Source organism: Oncorhynchus gorbuscha, unplaced genomic scaffold (assembly GCF_021184085.1).
Source record: "Oncorhynchus gorbuscha isolate QuinsamMale2020 ecotype Even-year unplaced genomic scaffold, OgorEven_v1.0 Un_scaffold_1929, whole genome shotgun sequence".
Classification (NCBI taxonomy): Eukaryota; Metazoa; Chordata; class Actinopteri; order Salmoniformes; family Salmonidae; genus Oncorhynchus; species Oncorhynchus gorbuscha.
This window is the reverse complement of record NW_025746575.1, coordinates 1-18,185: the sequence shown is the minus strand read 5'-3', so window position 1 is coordinate 18,185 and position 18,185 is coordinate 1. Positions and strand designations below refer to the sequence as shown.

Genomic DNA, 18,185 nt, shown 5'->3' with positions numbered 1-18,185 from the left:
CGGTGACGTGTTGATTGGTGTCGTGTTGATTGGTGTAGTGTTGATTGGTGTCGTGTTGATTGGTGTCGTGTTGATTGGTGTCGTGTTGATTGGTGTCGTGTTGATTGGTGTCGTGTTGATTGGTGCAGTGTTGATTGGTGTCGTGTTGATTGGTGTCGTGTTGATTGGTGTCGATTGGTTGATTGGTGTCGTAGTGTTGATTGGTGTCGTGTTGATTGGTGTAGTGTTGATTGTGTCGTGTTGATTGGTGTCGTGTTGATTGGTGTCGTGTTGATTGGATTGTAGTGTTGATTGGTGTAGTGTTGATTGGTGTAGTGTTGATTGTTGATTGTAGTGTTGATTGGTGTAGTGTTGATTGGCGTGTTGATTGGTGTAGTGTTGATTGGTGTAGTGTTGATTGGTGTAGTGTTGATTGGTGTAGTGTTGATTGGTGTAGTGTTGATTGGTGTAGTGTTGATTGGTGTAGTGTTGATTGGTGTCGTGTTGATTGGTGTGGTTGATTGGTGTCGTGTTGATTGGTGTCGTGTTGATTGGTGTAGTGTTGATTGGTGTAGTGTTGATTGGTGTAGTGTTGATTGGTGTGATTGGTGTGTTGATTGGTTAATTCATTATGTTGTGTGAAAACAAATGTTCTGAGGTCATTTGAAATTGAAGCCAGGATTCAATCAAAAAGGTGTATTGTCAGAAAAATATATACAACAAAGTGTGTTGTTGACGGTATGTCTTTCAAACGTCATTTTCCCCCCCGGCGTTCACAAAGATGGCGTTCGCTGTCCAAGGCTGTGGACGTCGTTTTCAGCATAAATCCCAGACGTGATTAAATCCCCGTGTAGAAACACACACGATTGGCCACGGTAGACGTGATTAAATCCCTGTGTAGAAACACACACGATTGGCCACGGTAGACGTGATTAAATCCCTGTGGAGAAACACACACGATTGGCCACGGTAGACGTGATTAAATCCCTGTGGAGAAACACACACGATTGGCCACGGTAGACGTGATTAAATCCCTGTGGAGAAACATACACGATTGGACACGGTAGACGTGATTAAATCCCAGTGGAGAAACATACACGATTGGACACGGTAGACGTGATTAAATCCCTGTGGAGAAACACACACGATTGGACACGGTAGAAGTGATTTTATTTCCAGTCTGAGACAACTCTAAAGATCCAGTCCAACATGATTAATCTCATCATCAGATCCACAGAGCTGTAAAACAACACAAGGAACATTTTTACAAAATCTCTTCTCTATTCAAAGAGCAGATCAAATATTATACATTGACCCTAAATACAATGAAACATTTGTTTGTACATTTCCTTCTAGAACGACTAATAACCTTCTAGAGCTCTATTCAGTCTGTACAGCTGAAGAGTGACAGATTCTGTGATGGGAATTTAAAGGTAATTTCCTTCTAGAACGACTAATAACCTTCTAGAGCTCTATTCAGTCTGTACAGCTGAAGCGTGACAGATTCTGTGATGGGAATTTAAAGGTCATTTCCTTCTAGAACGACTAATAACCTTCTAGAGCTCTATTCAGTCTGTACAGCTGAAGAGTGACAGATTCTGTGATGGGAATGTAAAGATCATTTCCCATGGAGCATCGTTTACCGCCAGTCTCTGCTCAATCAGGAACACTTCCGCCTCGCGGATTGAATAGAGCCCTTCATCTGCAGAGATTGACAACTAAACCATTTAAAAGCTGTTCACACTACTGATATCATGAGTGATATTATTTTTTTGGGGACAGTCCAGGTCTCTCTTAACCACTTAGTTGTGGTTGGTAACAATCTTTAGCTTTCAAAATAGCAACGTCACGTTTCATGTTTGCATAGTAGCGCTATTCTGCGATCGGTGTTCTCAGCTGTCAAATCATTGAAGTGGCCAGCTCTCATTGGACCCTTCTTGACAAAAAGGTCCTCTTCTAGCCAATGACATCAGTCTGTTGTTACATTGTAATTGGAGGTCACCGGCGTGCCTCACGTTAGGTAAGACGACTGGTGACGTGTCCGTCTACATTGCAGTCGGCCAGGAGAGGCGTTTAACGTGTTGAAAGGGGGGGATGGGAGGGAGGGGGGGGGGGACATTGTCACGTCATAAAGGTACTTCAATGATTTCATTCTGAGTTGGAAGCATTTTCCCCGGCGAGAGAGATGTTGCTGCGGACTTTAAACCTGGGAGGATTTTCAAGTGTTTACCTGGTCAAGTGGACTCAACGGTTGTTGTCCACTCAAGACAACTGAAAGCATTATAATCTATGTTCAGGTGCCCCCCTTACTGACCCCCAACTCTAGACTTACAGTGCCTTGCAAAAGTATTCGGCCCCCTTGAACTTTGCGACCTTTTGCTACATTTCAGGCTTCAAACATAAAGATATAAAACTTTTTTGTGAAGAATCAACAACAAGTGGGACACAATCATGAAGTGGAACGACATTTATTGGATATTTCAAACTTTTTTAACAAATCAAAAACTGAAAAATTGGGCGTGCAAAATTATTCAGCCCCTTTAAGTTAATACTTTGTAGCACCACCTTTTGCTGCGATTACAGCTGTAAGTCGCTTGAGGTATGTCTCTATCAGTTTTGCACATCGAGAGACTCCCTCTCTACATCCCTCTGCCTCTACCCTTCCTCTCTCTGTCTCTCTCTCTACATCTCTCTGCCTCCACCCTTCCTCTCTGTCTCTCCCTCTGCCTCCACCCCTCCTCTCTCTGTCTCTCCCTCTACATCTCTCTGCCTCCACCCCTCCTCTCTCTGTCTCTCCCTCTACATCTCTCTGCCTCCACCCCTCCTCTCTCTGTCTCTCTCTACATCTCTCTGCCTCCACCCTTCCTCTCTCTCTGTCTCTCTCTTGATTTGTTAAAAAATTTGATTTGTTAAAAAAGTTTGAAATATCCAATAAATGTCGTTCCACTTCATGATTGTGTCCCACTTGTTGTTGATTCTTCACAAAAAAAAATACAGTTTTATATCTTTATGTTTGAAGCCTGAAATGTGCAAAAGGTCGCAAAGTTCAAGGGGGCCGAATCCTTTCGCAAGGCACTGTACATCTCCTAACAGAACTAGACTGACCTAAAATATAAACGCAACATGCAACACTTTCAAAGATTTGACTGAGTTACAGTGTATAGATGGGAATCAGTCAATTAAAATGAAGTCATAGTGGGGCCTGGGAGGGCATAGGCCCACCCACTCCAGTCCACCCACTGGGCCAGTCCACCCACTGGGGAGCCAGTCCACCCACTGGGGAGCCAGTCCACCCACTGGGAACCCAGTCCACCCACTGGGACAGTCCACCCACTGGGAACCCAGTCCACCCACTGGGAGCCAGGCCCACCCACATCCACCCACTGGGGAGCCAGGCCCACCCACTTGGAAACCAGTCCACCCACTGGGGAGCCAGTCCACCCACTGGGGAGCCAGTCCACCCACTGGGGAGCCAGTCCACCCACTGGGGAGCCAGTCCACCCACTGGGGAGCCAGGTCCACCTACTGGGGAGCCAGTCCACCTACTGGGGAGCCAGTCCACCCACTGGGGAGCCAGGCCCACCTACTGGGGAGCCAGTCCACCCACTGGGGAGCCAGTCCACCCACTGGGGAGCCAGTCCACCCACTGGGGAGCCAGGTCCACCTACTGGGGAGCCAGGTCCACCTACTGGGGAGCCAGGTCCACCCACTGGGGAGCCAGTCCACCCACTGGGGAGCCAGTCCACCCACTGGGGAGCCAGTCCACCCACTGGGGCAGGCCCACCCACTGGGGAGCCAGTCCACCCACTGGGGAGCCAGTCCACCCACTGGGGAGCCAGTCCACCCACTGGGGAGCCAGTCCACCCACTGGGGAGCCAGTCCACCCACTGGGGAGCCAGTCCACCCACTGGGGAGCCAGTCCACCCACTGGGGAGCCAGTCCACCCACTGGGGAGCCAGGTCCACCTACTGGGGAGCCAGGTCCACCTACTGGGGAGCCAGGTCCACCTACTGGGGAGCCAGTCCACCCACTGGGGAGCCAGGTGTCCCACTGGGGAGCCAGTCCACCCACTGGGGAGCCAGTCCACCCACTGGGGAGCCAGTCCACTTTACTGGGGAGCCAGGTCCACCTACTGGGGAGCCAGGTCCACCTACTGGGGAGCCAGTCCACCCACTGGGGAGCCAGTCCACCCACTGGGGAGCCAGTCCACCCACTGGGGAGCCAGTCCACCCACTGGGGAGCCAGTCCACCCAAAAGCCAGTCCACCCACTGGGGAGCCAGGCCCACCACTGGGGAGCCAGGTCCACCCACTGGGGAGCCAGGTCCACCTACTGGGGAGCCAGGTCCACCTACTGGGGAGCCAGGTCCACCTACTGGGGAGCCAGTCCACCCACTGGGGAGCCAGGCCCACCTACTGGGGAGCCAGTCCACCCACTGGGGAGCCAGTCCACCCACTGGGGAGCCAGTCCACCCACTGGGAGCCAGGTCCACCTACTGGGGAGCCAGGTCCACCTACTGGGGAGCCAGGTCCACCTACTGGGGAGCCAGTCCACCCACTGGGAGCCAGTCCACCCACTGGGGAGCCAGTCCACCCACTGGGAGCCAGTCCACCCACTGGGGAGCCAGTCCACCCACTGGGGAGCCAGTCCACCCACTGGGGAGCCAGGCCCACCTACTGGGAGCCAGTCCACCCACTGGGAGCCAGTCCACCCACTGGGGAGCCAGGCCCACCCACTGGGGAGCCAGTCCACCCACTGGGAGCCAGTCCACCCACTGGGGAGCCAGTCCACCCACTGGGAGCCAGTCCACCCACTGGGGAGCCAGGTCCAGTCCACCCACTGGGGAGCCAGTCCACCCACTGGGGAGCCAGGCCCACCTACTGGGGAGCCAGTCCACCCACTGGGGAGCCAGGCCCACCCACTGGGGAGCCAGTCCACCCCTGGGGAGCCAGTCCACTGGGGAGCCAGTCCACCCACTGGGGAGCCAGTCCACCCACTGGGGAGCCAGTCCACCCACTGGGGAGCCAGTCCACCCACTGGGGAGCCAGTCCACCCACTGGGGAGCCAGGCCCACCTACTGGGGAGCCAGGCCCACCCACTTGGAACCCAGTCCACCCACTGGGGAGCCCACCCACTTGGAACCCAGTCCACCCACCGGGGAGCCAGGCCCACCCACTTGGAACCCAGTCCACCCACTGGGGAGCCAGGCCCACCCACTTGGAACCCAGTCCTCCCACTGGGGAGCCAGGCCCACCCACTTGGAACCCAGTCCACCCACTGGGGAGCCAGGCCCACCCACTGGGAGCCAGGCCCAGTAGAACCCCCACTGGGGAGCCAGGCCCACCCACTTGGAACCCAGTCCACCCACTGGGGAGCCAGGCCCACCCACTTGGAACCCAGTCCACCCACTGGGGAGCCAGGCCCACCCACTTGGAACCCAGCCCACCCACTTGGAAGCCAAGTCCACACACTGGGGAGCCAGGTTCAGCAATCAGAATTATTTTTTCCCCACAAAAGTTTTTAAAAATTACAGACAGAAATACTCCTCAGCATCCCTCTCCTCTTCCTTCAGACGATCCCGCAGGTGAAGAAGCCGGATGTGGAGGTTGTGGGCTGACGTGGTTACATGTGATCTGCGGTTGCGAGGCCGGTTGGATGTACTGCTAAATTCTCTGAAATAACGTTAGAGGCGGCTTACGGTAGAGAAATGAACATTCAATTATCTGGAAACAGCTCTGGTGGACATTCCTGCAGTCAGCATGCAAATTGCACGCTCCCTCAAAACTTGAGATATCTGTGGCATTCTGTTGTGTGACAAAACTGCGCGTTTTAGAGTGGCCGTTAAATTCTCCCTGCACAAGGTGCACTTGTGTAATGATCATGCCGTTTAATCAGCTTCTTGATTTGGATTATCTTGACAAAGGATACACAAATTTGGATGTAAACAAATTTATGCGCAAAAATTTATTTGAGAGAAATACGCTTTTTCTGTGCGTGTGGAACATTTCTGGGATCTTTTATTTCAGCTCATGAAAACATGGGACCAACACTTTACATGTTGCGTTTATATTTTTTGTTCAGTGTACACACTGTACCATTGTACTGTTCTGGATTATAATTTTTGGGGTTCTGAAACACATCAATTAAAATAAAATAAAAGTTTTATAAAATAAAATTTACCTCAAAAGTATTGAACAACCCCATACGTTCCTTGTAAATTCCCACTATTCCCAGTTTATAACACCTGAAGAGAGGCCCACACGTATAGGTGAATATGAAAGGACTTGAAACACGGAACCTACTGTCGTGTAGCAATATTCCCTCCATATAGCAAAAGGGTAACTACATGTTCTTAACAGTACACAGAGGTACTTTAAAAGGTACTCCAACTTTAACTTGAAGGTACTTTAAAATGTACTTCACTTTAACTTGAAGGTACTTTAAAAGGTACTCCAACTTTAACTTGAAGGTACTTTAAAATGTACTTCACTTTAACTTGAAGGTACTTTAAAATGTACTTCACTTTAACTTGAAGGTACTTTAAAAAGGTACTCCAACTTTAACTTGAAGGTACTTTAAAAGGTACTTCACTTTAACTTGAAGGTACTTTAAAATGTACTCCACTTTAACTTGAATGTACTTTAAAATGTACTTCACTTTAACTTGAAGGTACTTTAAAATGTACTTCACTTTAACTTGAAGGTACTTTAAAATGTACTTCACTTTAACTGGAAGGTACTTTAAAAGGTACTTCACTTTAACTGGAATGTACTTTAAAAGGTACTTCAACTTTAATGATATTAATACTGATATCTGAGGAGCCGATTCATGCAGCACGTTGTGCCAAAGATGTCAAAGTCTGTTTTACAGTCGCACATTACTTTAAAAACAGAAACAGTGGTCAATCAATTTTGTAAACGTCAAAGTAATGAATGAAGTATTTAAACGCAATATTTTGGCAGTTTTAAAGCGACTTTAGTTGTTTTGAGTGAATCTTTGAATGCCCTCACTGATACAATACTTCCAACCAGTACATCCATCAACCACAGGAGGAGAGGAATAGATGTTTCACCCTGACATGGCCAGTACATCCATCAACCACAGGAGGAGAGGAATAGATGGTTCACCCTGACACAGCCAGTACATCCATCAACCACAGGAGGAGAGGAATGGATGTTTCACCCTGACACGAAGCCAGTACATCCATCAACCACAGGAGGAGAGGAATGGATGTTTCACCCTGACACGAAGCCAGTACATCCATCAACCACAGGAGGAGAGGAATAGATGTTTCACCCTGACACGAAGCCAGTACATCCATCAACCACAGGAGGAGAGGAATAGATGTTTCACCCTGACACGAAGCCAGTACATCCATCAACCACAGGAGGAGAGGAATAGATGTTTCACCCTGACACGAAGCCAGTACATCCAGCTAAACAAATAAAACAGACTAAAATAAATAAAAGTCTTACTTTGTATAAATAGAATTCAAGTAAAATATTGCTAATATTAGTCTCTATATATGACTATATAATACAAATGTTTTTTTATTTTTTATAAAAAGGTCCCTACTACTACTGTCGTATATAAAGTACATTTTGTATTTTATGTCACAATTTGTACAAGATTTCTTAAAACATAAGTACCCCGAAATAGAAGATGTCATTGTGTGTGAAAGCGTTGTTACGTTAATGAGTATGATCTCCATCCATCCAGAGGGGTACGTCCAGAACCTTTAACAACCAGGTGATGAGATGGGATTTAAAAAAACAACAACATCCCTTTTGTGAGACTGGTCAGACTACATAATAACCCCCTGGTCGGTCAGCTCCGTTAGTCTCTGGTCAGCTCCGTTAGTCTCTGGTCAGCTCCTTTAGTCTCTGGTCAGCTCCGTTAGTCTCTGGTCAGCTCCGTTAGTCTCTGGTCAGCTCCGTTAGTCTCTGGTCAGCTCCGTTAGTCTCTGGTCAGCCCTGTTAGTCTCTGGTCAGCTCCACTAGTCTCTGGTCGGCTCCGTTAGTCTCTGGTCGGCTCCGTTAGTCTCTGGTCAGCTCCGTTAGTCTCTGGTCAGCTCCGTTAGTCTCTGGTCAGCTCCGTTAGTCTCTGGTCAGCTCAGTTAGTCTCTGGTCAGCTCCGCTAGTCTCTGGTCAGCTCCGCTAGTCTCTGGTCAGCTCCGTCAGTCCCTGGTCAGCTCCGTTAGTCTCTGGTCAGCCCTGTTAGTCTCTGGTCAGCTCCACTAGTCTCTGGTCAGCTCTGTTAGTCTCTGGTCAGCTCCGCTAGTCTCTGGTCAGCTCCACTAGTCTCTGGTCAGCTCCACTAGCCTCTGGTCAGCTCCGTCAGTCTCTGGTCAGCCCCGTCACATCTCTCACAGGTGACGGACATGACCCCAAACATCACAGTGTCAACAAGCTCATCGTCACGCATTCTGTACGTCTTTCTAAAGTGGATTCCTGAGCTCGTCTTTAAAGCTCCTCAGTCCTCTTTGGGAGAGCCACCGTTGTAATACATGGATTTTATACATGTGCTTTTCATGGACGCAAAAGATCTCTTCAACCCTACCCATGTGGGCTACCCACGGCTGTGCTATGCCGAGTGACGGAGGTGACTGGCTGGCCGGGTGGAGGAGGTGACTGGCCGAGTGACGGAGGTGACTGGCTGAGTGACGGAGGTGACTGGCTGGCCGAGTGACGGAGTGGCCTGGGTGGCCGGGTGGAGGAGGTGACTGGCCGAGTGACGGAGATGACTGGCTGGCCGGGTGGAGGAGGTGACTGGCCGAGTGACGGAGGTGACTGGCTGGCCGAGTGACGGAGGTGACTGGCTGGCCGAGTGACGGAGGTGACTGGCTGGCCGGGTGGAGGAGGTGTCTGGCCGGGTGGAGGAGGTGACTGGCCGAGTGACGGAGGTGACTGGCCGGGTGACGGAGGTGACTGGCCGGGTGGAGTGTCTGTCGGAGGTGAAACGTCAGGGGTAAAGGGGTCAGAGGTCAGAGGTAGGGTTCTCCGAAGGTCTTGCGACACTCCATGACCCCAGCGCTGGGCGGACGGTCGCAGTTGTGCGTCAGCTTCACCAGGTTGGGGCTGAGGTGGTCGTACGCCATCTTGTATTCGCGGTCAAAAGCGTCTGGAGGGAGGAGAGAGAGTGAGACGCGTTATAACACAACGATGTTCAACACCGATTTAAATGTCATTTAAACTGAAGACCTGCTAGTGAAAAACTCCACAGTCCACTGAAGGAGCATTCAACAGTGTATGGGTTGATAGAGGGTTTGACTTCTAGAGGACGTGTACGGGTTGACTTCTAGAGGAGGACGGGTTGACTTCTAGAGGACGTGTACGGGTTGACTTCTAGAGGACGTGTACGGGTTGACTTCTAGAGGACGTACGGGTTGACTTCTAGAGGGGTTACGGGTTGACTTCTAGAGGACGTGTACGGGTTGACTTCTAGAGGACGTGTACGGGTTGACTTCTAGAGAGGACGGGTTGACTTCTAGACGGGTTGACTTCTAGAGGACGTGTACGGGTACGGGTTGACTTCTAGAGGACGGTACGGGTTGTTGACTTCTAGAGGACGTTCGGGTTGACTTCTAGAGGAGGACGTGGTTGACTTCTAGAGGGTTGGTTGACTTCTAGAGGACGTGTACGGGTTGACTTCTAGAGGACGGACGGGTTGACTTCTAGAGGACGGGTTGACTTCTAGAGGAGACGGGTTGACTTCTAGAGGACGTGTACGGGTTGACTTCTAGAGGACGTGTACGGGTTGACTTCTAGAGGACGTGTACGGGTTGACTTCTAGAGGACGTGGGTTGACTTCTAGAGGATGTTTCTGGGTTGACTTCCTACGGGTTGCACCTGAAGAGTAGTTGGTTTCTGTGCCTTGTTGCACCTGAAGACTAGTTGGCTGTGAGTACACTTCTGAAACTACTAGCACAATGAACGCAGACTTACCGATGTCAATGTTGTCCTTTCCCAGAGCCACCAGACACAGGAAGAGGATGTCTCTGTACAGACTCCTGCAGAGGGAAGGGCACAGGGACGTTAGATGTTACAGAGGACATTAAGCAGACTACTTACAGTAGATAGCATGAATGTCTGTCTGTCTTTGACATCAAAGGGGCTAATGATACTTAATGTTGACCGTAACCTTTTTCCCAACCTTGCTATATTTACACCAACGGACTCAAATCAAATCACATTTTATTGGTCACATACACTTGGTTAGCAGATGTTATTGAGTGTAGCGAAGTGCAAGTAAAATCGAACAGTTTCCCAGCAACTACCTAATACACACAAATCTAAAAGGGGTGAATGAGAATTTGTACAGTTGAAGTCGGACGTTTACATACGCCTTAGCCAAATACATTTAAACTGAGTTTTTCACAATTCCTGACATTTAATCCTAGTAAAGTTTCCCTGTTTTAGGTCAGTTAGGATCACCGCTTTATTTTAAGAATGTGAAATGTCAGAATAATAGTAGAGAGAATGAATTATTTCAGCTTGTGTTTCTTTCATCACATTCCCAGTGGGTCAGAAGTTTACATACACTCAATTAGTATTTGGTAGCATTGCCTTTAAATGGTTTAATTTGGATCAAACGTTTTAGGTAGCCTTCCACAAGCTTCCCACAATAAGTTGGGTGAATTTAGTCCTATTCCTCCTGACAGAGCTGGTGTAACAGAGTCAGGTTTGTAGGCCTCCTTGCTCGCACATGCTTTTTCAGTTCTGCCCACAAATGTTCTATGGGATTTGAGGTCAGGGCTTTGTGATGGCCACTCCAAAATCTTGACTTTGTTGTCCTTAAGCCATTTTGTCACAACTTTGGAAGTATGCTTGGGGTCATTGTACATTTGGAAGACCCATTTGCGACCAAGCTTTAACTTCCTGACTGATGTCTTGAGATGTTGCTTCAATATATCCACATAAATTTCCTACCTCATGATGCCATCTATTTTGTGAAGTGCACCAGTCCCTCCTGCAACAAAGCACCCCCACAACATGATGCTGCCACCCCCCTTGCTTCACGGTTGGGAAGGTGTTCTTCGGCTTGCAAGCCTCCCCCTTTTTCCTCCAAACAGAACGATGGTCATTATGGCCAAACAGTTCTATTTTTGTTTCATCAGACCAGAGAACATTTCTCCAAAAAGTACGATCTTTGTCCCCATGTGCAGTTGCAAACTGTAGTCTGACTTTTTTTATGGAGGTTTTAGGGCAGTGGCTTCTTCCTTGGTGAGCGGCCTTTCAGGTTATGTCGATATAGGACTCGTTTTACTGTGGATATAGATACTTTTGTACCTGTTTCCTCCAGCATCTTCTTGCTGCTGTTCTGGGATTGATTTGCACTATTCGCACCAAAGTACGTTCATCTCTAGGAGACAGAAGGCGTCTCCTTCCTGAGCAGTATGATGGCTACGTGGTCCAATGGTGTTTATACTTGCATACTATTGTTTGAACAAATTAACGTGGTACCTTCAAACGTTTGGAAATTGCTCCCAAGGGCGAACCGGACTTGTGGAGGTCTATAATTTTTTTTTTTCTGAGGTCTCGGCTGATTTCCTTTGATTTTCCCATGATGTCAAGCAAAGAGGCACTGAGTTAGAAGGTAGGCCTTGTAATACATCCACAGGTACACCTCCAATTGACTCAAATGATGTCAATTAGCCTATCAGAAGCTTCTAAAGCCATGACATCATTTTCTGGAATTTTACAAGCTGTTTAAAGGCACAGTCAACTTAGTGTATGTAAACTTCTGACCCACTGGAATTGTGATACAGTGAATTATAAGTGAAATCATCTGTCTGTAAATAATTGTTAGAAAAATGACTTGTGTCATGCACAAAGTAGATGTCCTAACCGACTTGCCAAAACTATAGTCTGTTAACAAGAAATGTGTGGAGTGGTTGAAAAACAAGTTTTAATGACTCCATCCTAAGTGTATGTAAACTTCCTACTTCAACTGTATATAAATATATGGATGAGCGATGGCATTTAGTGATGTGCTCTGAATGTTGCAGAGGGATAGAAATAGGACAAATAGAGCTGATGATTCTTTATCCTGGCAGACAATTAAGTTCTACATTAAACATTTCTATCTGAATGTTTCAGTAGCGTTACATCCCCCTCAACATTTATTTTTATTTTTTATTTAACTAGGCAAGTCAGTTAAGAACAAATTCTTATTTTCAATGACAGCCTAGGAACAGTGGGTTAACTGCCTGTTCAGGGGCAGAACGACAGATTTGTACCTTGTCAGCTTGGGGATTCGAACTTGCAACCTTTCGGTTACTAGTCCAACGCTCTAACCACTAGGCTACCCTGCCGCCCCACAACATGCCCCTGGACAATGGCGTCATCAATGTGTAACCCCTGACCTTTGCCTCTTGACCCCCAGGCTCTGCCCGAGCAGCTGTAGGAGCTGTCCCATTGGTCGAGAAACATCGTTCCTCTGGATGCTCTTGACCACGCTGTGGAGTAGCTCCTCCCCAAACGGACGCTCCGCCTCGCTCACAGGGCGACACAACGGGTAGCCCACACCTGGAGGCAGGGGTCAGAAAGATGGATATGTAGGCTACACTAATACACACTTCATATATAACAAACGTGTCCACGTATACACACACACACGTAGGTATGCAAGACCGATCTCACACACACACACACACACACACACACACACACACACACACACACACACACACACACACACACACACACACACACACACACACACACACACACACACACACACACACACACACACACACACACACACACACACACGTAGGTATGCAAGACCGATCACACACACACACAGTAAAACACAGATGCTAACCCAAATACAATCTCAAATACAGGAGTTGATAATACAGGAGTGTATTTGAGATCCAACTAGACGAAGACACACATTAAAATGTTGGAAGAACTGAAGAAAACAAATCACTAGAAACAACATCATTTAGACAAGTCGACCAAAGACCACAGAATTCCCAAGACTGTCAGCCAAGTGGAAAACAGCAATACAGCGATGCATTTTCAACCACATAAAGTCACTGAGGACAGAAAACGAAAACAGGTTTTCCCCAAAACGACGACAAGGAGAACAAACAGGGTGCAGCAAAGCAGAGAAGAGCAGACAGGACACACAGAGAGACAAAGGAGAGAGGCTCGACTGCCGAGTCCTAAAGAGAACACTCACTGTCTAACAACAGAGCACAATTAAGCCCTGAAACACAGAGAACAGAGAACAACAGACCCCTGTTAGCTCCCAGACATTACAGCACACAGAGATCCAAAATGGCTGCCACATAGCAGCCCATGGTTCAGAGCTCTTCCATCTGACAGAGTTAGGCTACAGAGTTAGGCTGCAGAGTTAGGCTACAGAGTTAGGCTACAGAGTTAGGCTACAGAGTTAGGCTACAGAGTTAGGCTACAGAGTTAGGCTACAGAGTTAGGCTACAGAGTTAGGCTACAGAGTTAGGCTACAGAGTTAGGCTACAGAGTTAGGCTACAGAGTTAGGCTACAGAGTTAGGCTACAGAGTTAGGCTGCAGAGTTAGGCTGCAGAGTTAGGCTGCAGAGTTAGGCTACAGAGTTAGGCAGAGTTACAGAGTTAGGCTACAGAGTTAGGCTACAGAGTTAGGCTACAGAGTTAGGCTACAGAGTTAGGCAGAGTTAGGCAGAGTTAGGCTACAGAGTTAGGTTAGTTAGGCTACAGAGTTAGGCTACAGAGTTAGGCTACAGAGTTAGGCTACAGAGTTAGGCTACAGAGTTAGGCTACAGAGTTAGGCTACAGAGTTAGGCTACAGAGTTAGGCTGCAGAGTTAGGCTACAGAGTTAGGCTACAGAGTTAGGCTACAGAGTTAGGCTACAGAGTTAGGCTACAGAGTTAGGCTACAGAGTTAGGCTACAGAGTTAGGCTACAGAGTTAGGCTACAGAGTTAGGCTACAAGACATCCACAATTCATACAGATATGCTCTTCTTAAAACCACATTAAATTGCAGACTTATGGCTTTATCTGTTCCTTGATAAAACAAGGTGCTGAGACGGCTTCATACCCTGGTGTAGACTGTGACTTAATGCATTTCACTGAGACTGCTTCATACCCTGCTGTATACTGTGACTTAATGCATTTCACTGAGATGGCTTCATACCCTGCTGTAGAATGTGACTTAATGCATTTCACTGAGACGGCTTCATACCCTGGTGTAGACTGTGACTTAATGCATTTCACTGAGACTGCTTCATACCCTGCTGTACACTGTGACTTAATGCATTTCACTGAGATGGTTTCAGGACCTGCTGTAGAATATGACTTAATGCATTTCACTGAGACGGCTTCATACCCTGGTGTAGACTGTGACTTAATGCATTTCACTGAGACTGCTTCATACCCTGCTGTACACTGTGACTTAATGCATTTCACTGAGATGGTTTCAGGACCTGCTGTAGAATATGACTTAATGCATTTCACTGAGATGGCTTCATACCCTGGTGTAGACTGTGACTTAATGCATTTCACTGAGACGGCTTCATACCCTGCTGTACACTGTGACTTAATGCATTTCACTGAGACGGTTTCAGGACCTGCTGTGTACTGGGACCTACTCTGCGTGTTCCACAGGATGTAGAACGGCTGGATGAGATCCCGGTGCAGCTTGAGGTTGTCCCATAAGATCTGGATCAACACGTGTTTACTGTCCTCTGACATCCAATGGCGAGGGACCTGGGGACGGACAGGGACAGATATGAGACACACACACCAGCTCAATGACAATATATATGAGACACACACACACCAGCTCAATGGGAATAAGGGGTGAGGTGTATAGACAGGGAATAAGGGGTGAGGTGTATAGACAGGGAATAAGGGGTGAGGTGTATAGACAGGGAATAAGGGGTGAGGTGTATCGACAGGGAATAAGGGGTGAGGTGTATCGACAGGGAATAAGGGGTGAGGTGTATCGACAGGGAATAAGGGGTGAGGTGTGTAGACAGGGAATAAGGGGTGAGATGTATACAGGGAATAAGGGGTGAGATGTGTAGACTGGGAATAAGGGGTGAGGTGTATAGACTGGGAATAAGGGGTGAGGTGTATAGACTGGGAATAAGGGGTGAGGTGTATAGACAGGGAATAAGGGGTGAGGTGTATAGACAGGGAATAAGGGGTGAGGTGTATAGACAGGGAATAAGGGGTGAGGTGTATAGACAGGGAATAAGGGGTGAGGTGTATAGACAGGGAATAAGGGGTGAGATGGGGGTGAGGTGTATAGACAGGGAATAAGGGGTGAGATGGGGGTGAGGTGTATAGACAGGGAATAAGGGGTGAGACAGGGAATAAGGGGTGAGGTGTATAGACAGGGAATAAGGGGTGAGATATATAGACAGGGAATAAGGGGTGAGATGTATAGACAGGGAATAAGGGGTGAGATGTATAGACAGGGAATAAGGGGTGAGATGTATAGACAGGGAATAAGGGGTGAGGCGTGGAGACAGGGAATAAGGGGTGAGGCGTATAGACAGGGAATAAGGGGTGAGGTGTATAGACAGGGAATAAGGGGGAATATAGACAGGGAATGAGGTGAGGTATATAGACAGGGAATAAGGGGTGAGGTATATAGACAGGGAATAAGGGGTGAGGTGTATAGACAGGGAATAAGGGGTGAGGTGTATAGACAGGGAATAAGGGGTGAGGTGTATAGACAGGGAATAAGGGGTGAGGTGTATAGACAGGGAATAAGGGGTGAGGTGTATAGACAGGGAATAAGGGGTGAGGTGTATAGACAGGGAATAAGGGGTGAGGTATATAGACAGGGAATAAGGGGAATAAGGGGTGAGGTGTATAGACAGGGAATAAGGGGTGAGGTGTATAGACAGGGAATAAGGGGTGAGGTGTATAGACAGGGAATAAGGGGTGAGGTGTATAGACAGGGAATAAGGGGTGAGGTGTATCGACAGGGAATAAGGGGTGAGGTGTATAGACAGGGAATAAGGGGTGAGGTGTTTAGACAGGGAATAAGGGGTGAGATGGGGGTGAGGTGTATCACTACTGACTACTGATTACACACACCATTGTATATTATACTTAGTTGCTTTAGTTAATAAATACATATTTTGCTACTCCTTATCTCCACGTTGTCTCCCTTTGTTACGGGCTTTGAGCCGGTTCGTGACAAGTGGGGGCTCATCCGGGATCTTTGAACTATTGGTTTGGGAGACCGTGGAGGTACGTGTTTGGTTTGAATATGGTGTTTGAGTGTGATTGGCCCAGTATTGGTTGCCTTTGTTGTTTGGTTTGTGTGCTATGTTGGAGAGAGTATAATGGTTAGTTTACAGGCCTTGCCTAGCCTGAACTCTTGTTCTACTTTCTGTTGGGACGTCAGTCTGAGGTGAGTAAATCGGCTGTGTACCTCTGTAGGAGATTTGGGTAGGGTAGTGGAACTTGCTACCCGGAGCTATAGCCTTTTTCCCCTGATAGGCTTAGCGACGTGTTTCAATTTTGGACATGTTGGGCATGGTTAAATGTTTGTTATTTTTGTGTGGTGTCTGTGGACTGAGCAGTTGTCTCGGGGGCACGTCCGTGGCTTGGTGGAATTTGCCAGCATGCTGGGGAGTTCTCTTTCCTAGCCAGCGGGCTACAGTGCGTAAATACCCACCGCAAATCTGCACGAAGACTAGGGTTGAGTTATTGTAGGTTTTGGGGAAGCTCCGTATCTCATCTCTCTTCTGTGGTGCTCAGGGTGATTGTCATTTCTCTGGTTGTGGTCTGATGTGCTCAGCAGAGGGGTTGAGCAAGATTACTTACTTATGACTATGGTGTCTCATGTATACAAGTTCATTCGCTTTCCATCAGAGGACCTGTTAGAATTATGTACTTAAGAACAGCTGTTGAAGATCGCTGAACACTACAAGCTTAAATGATTGAAATTAGTGAAATTCTGTTTCGTTGGAAGTGACTATGAATCGTTGGAAGTGACTATGAATCGTTGGAAGTGACTATGAATCGTTGGAAGTGACTATGAATCGTTGGAAGTGACTATGAATCGTTGGAAGTGACTATGAATCGTTGAGAGTTGTAAAAATTAAGAAGGACCCTGATGTTCTTTTCGTTGGAGTTTGTAGCTGTTGGTCTTTTGTGCCATGTTCCTGAATGTTTACGTGACTGACCATTGTTTCGGGTTGTCATGTTCTATCTTTCCTGTCTGTTCCCTCCTGGTCTTGTGTTCTTCTTTCCTCTTAAATATTGCTTCCTATGCGCAAAGGTTGCTGAGGTCTGAGGAGGAGGAGGTTGGATGGGGCAGGTGGAGGTGTGAACACATAACCCCTCACCAATTTGGGACGCAGAGGCCTGTGTCAATTTGGGACGCAGAGGCCTGTGTCAATTTGGGACGCAGAGGCCTGTGTCAATTTGGGACGCAGAGGCCTGTGTCAATTTGGGACGCAGAGGCCTGTGTCAATTTGGGACGCAGAGGCCTGTGTCAATTTGGGACGCAGAGGCCTGTGTCAATTTGGGACGAGAGGCCTGTGTCAATTTGGGACGCAGAGGCCTGTGTCAATTTGGGACGCAGAGGCCTGTGTCAATTTGGGACGCAGAGGCCTGTGTCAATTTGGGACGCAGAGGCCTGTGTCAATTTGGGACGCAGAGGCCTGTGTCAATTTGGGACGCAGAGGCCTGTGTCAATTTGGGACGCAGAGGCCTGTGTCAATTTGGGACGCAGAGGCCTGTGTCAATTTGGGACGCAGAGGCCTGTGTCAATTTGGGACGCAGAGGCTGGTATGTTGTTCCGGGGTCCTTGTTGGTCCCCGGTTTTATAGGGGGGAATGTGACGACCCTCCCACTCTGTCTGCCGTATTCTGTCTTTGTTCTTGTTTCCTTATTAGGATGCCGGTGGGCGGAGTTGAGAGGGTCGTCAGCTACATGGGAAACACCTGGGCTAGGTGTCTCCCAGGATAAATAGACCTCTTCAACATTCATGGAGGAGACTCTCTCCATGCAGACACCCGTTGTAGATTGTGTTGTGGTTCTTGGTGGCCTTTTGTTTGTTTGCTTTGGCACCTTTCATCACCCTGCATTATCACATTCATGCATGCAAAACACTCACTTACACTACTGATTACTGATTACACACACCATTGTATATTATACTTAGTTGCTTTAGTTAATAAATACATATTTTGCTACTCCTTATCTCCACGTTGTCTCCCTTTGTTACGGGCT

General features: G+C 48.0%; 1 protein-coding gene across 3 annotated transcripts; it reads right to left on the bottom strand.

The window, feature by feature from the left end:
* Positions 1-7,120: 7,120 nt before the first annotated feature.
* On the bottom strand, positions 7,121-14,688 carry LOC124024575 (C-myc promoter-binding protein-like). Of its 3 annotated transcripts, XR_006837013.1 has the most exons (6): positions 14,576-14,688; positions 13,167-13,193; positions 12,343-12,505; positions 9,923-9,987; positions 7,628-9,098; positions 7,121-7,413 (listed from the first exon to the last, which is right to left on the bottom strand). XR_006837013.1 is itself a non-coding variant. In XM_046338477.1 (5 exons), exons 1-5 carry the CDS (start codon positions 14,676-14,678, stop codon positions 8,962-8,964), a joined length of 495 nt encoding a protein of 164 aa, XP_046194433.1. In that variant the 5' UTR covers positions 14,679-14,688; the 3' UTR covers positions 7,121-8,961. The 3 variants fall into 3 exon arrangements, 2 of the variants coding, with proteins under 2 accessions (XP_046194433.1, XP_046194434.1); XM_046338477.1 differs by having other exon boundaries at positions 7,121-9,098; XM_046338478.1 differs by lacking the exon at positions 13,167-13,193 and having other exon boundaries at positions 7,121-9,098.
* Positions 14,689-18,185: the final 3,497 nt, after the last annotated feature.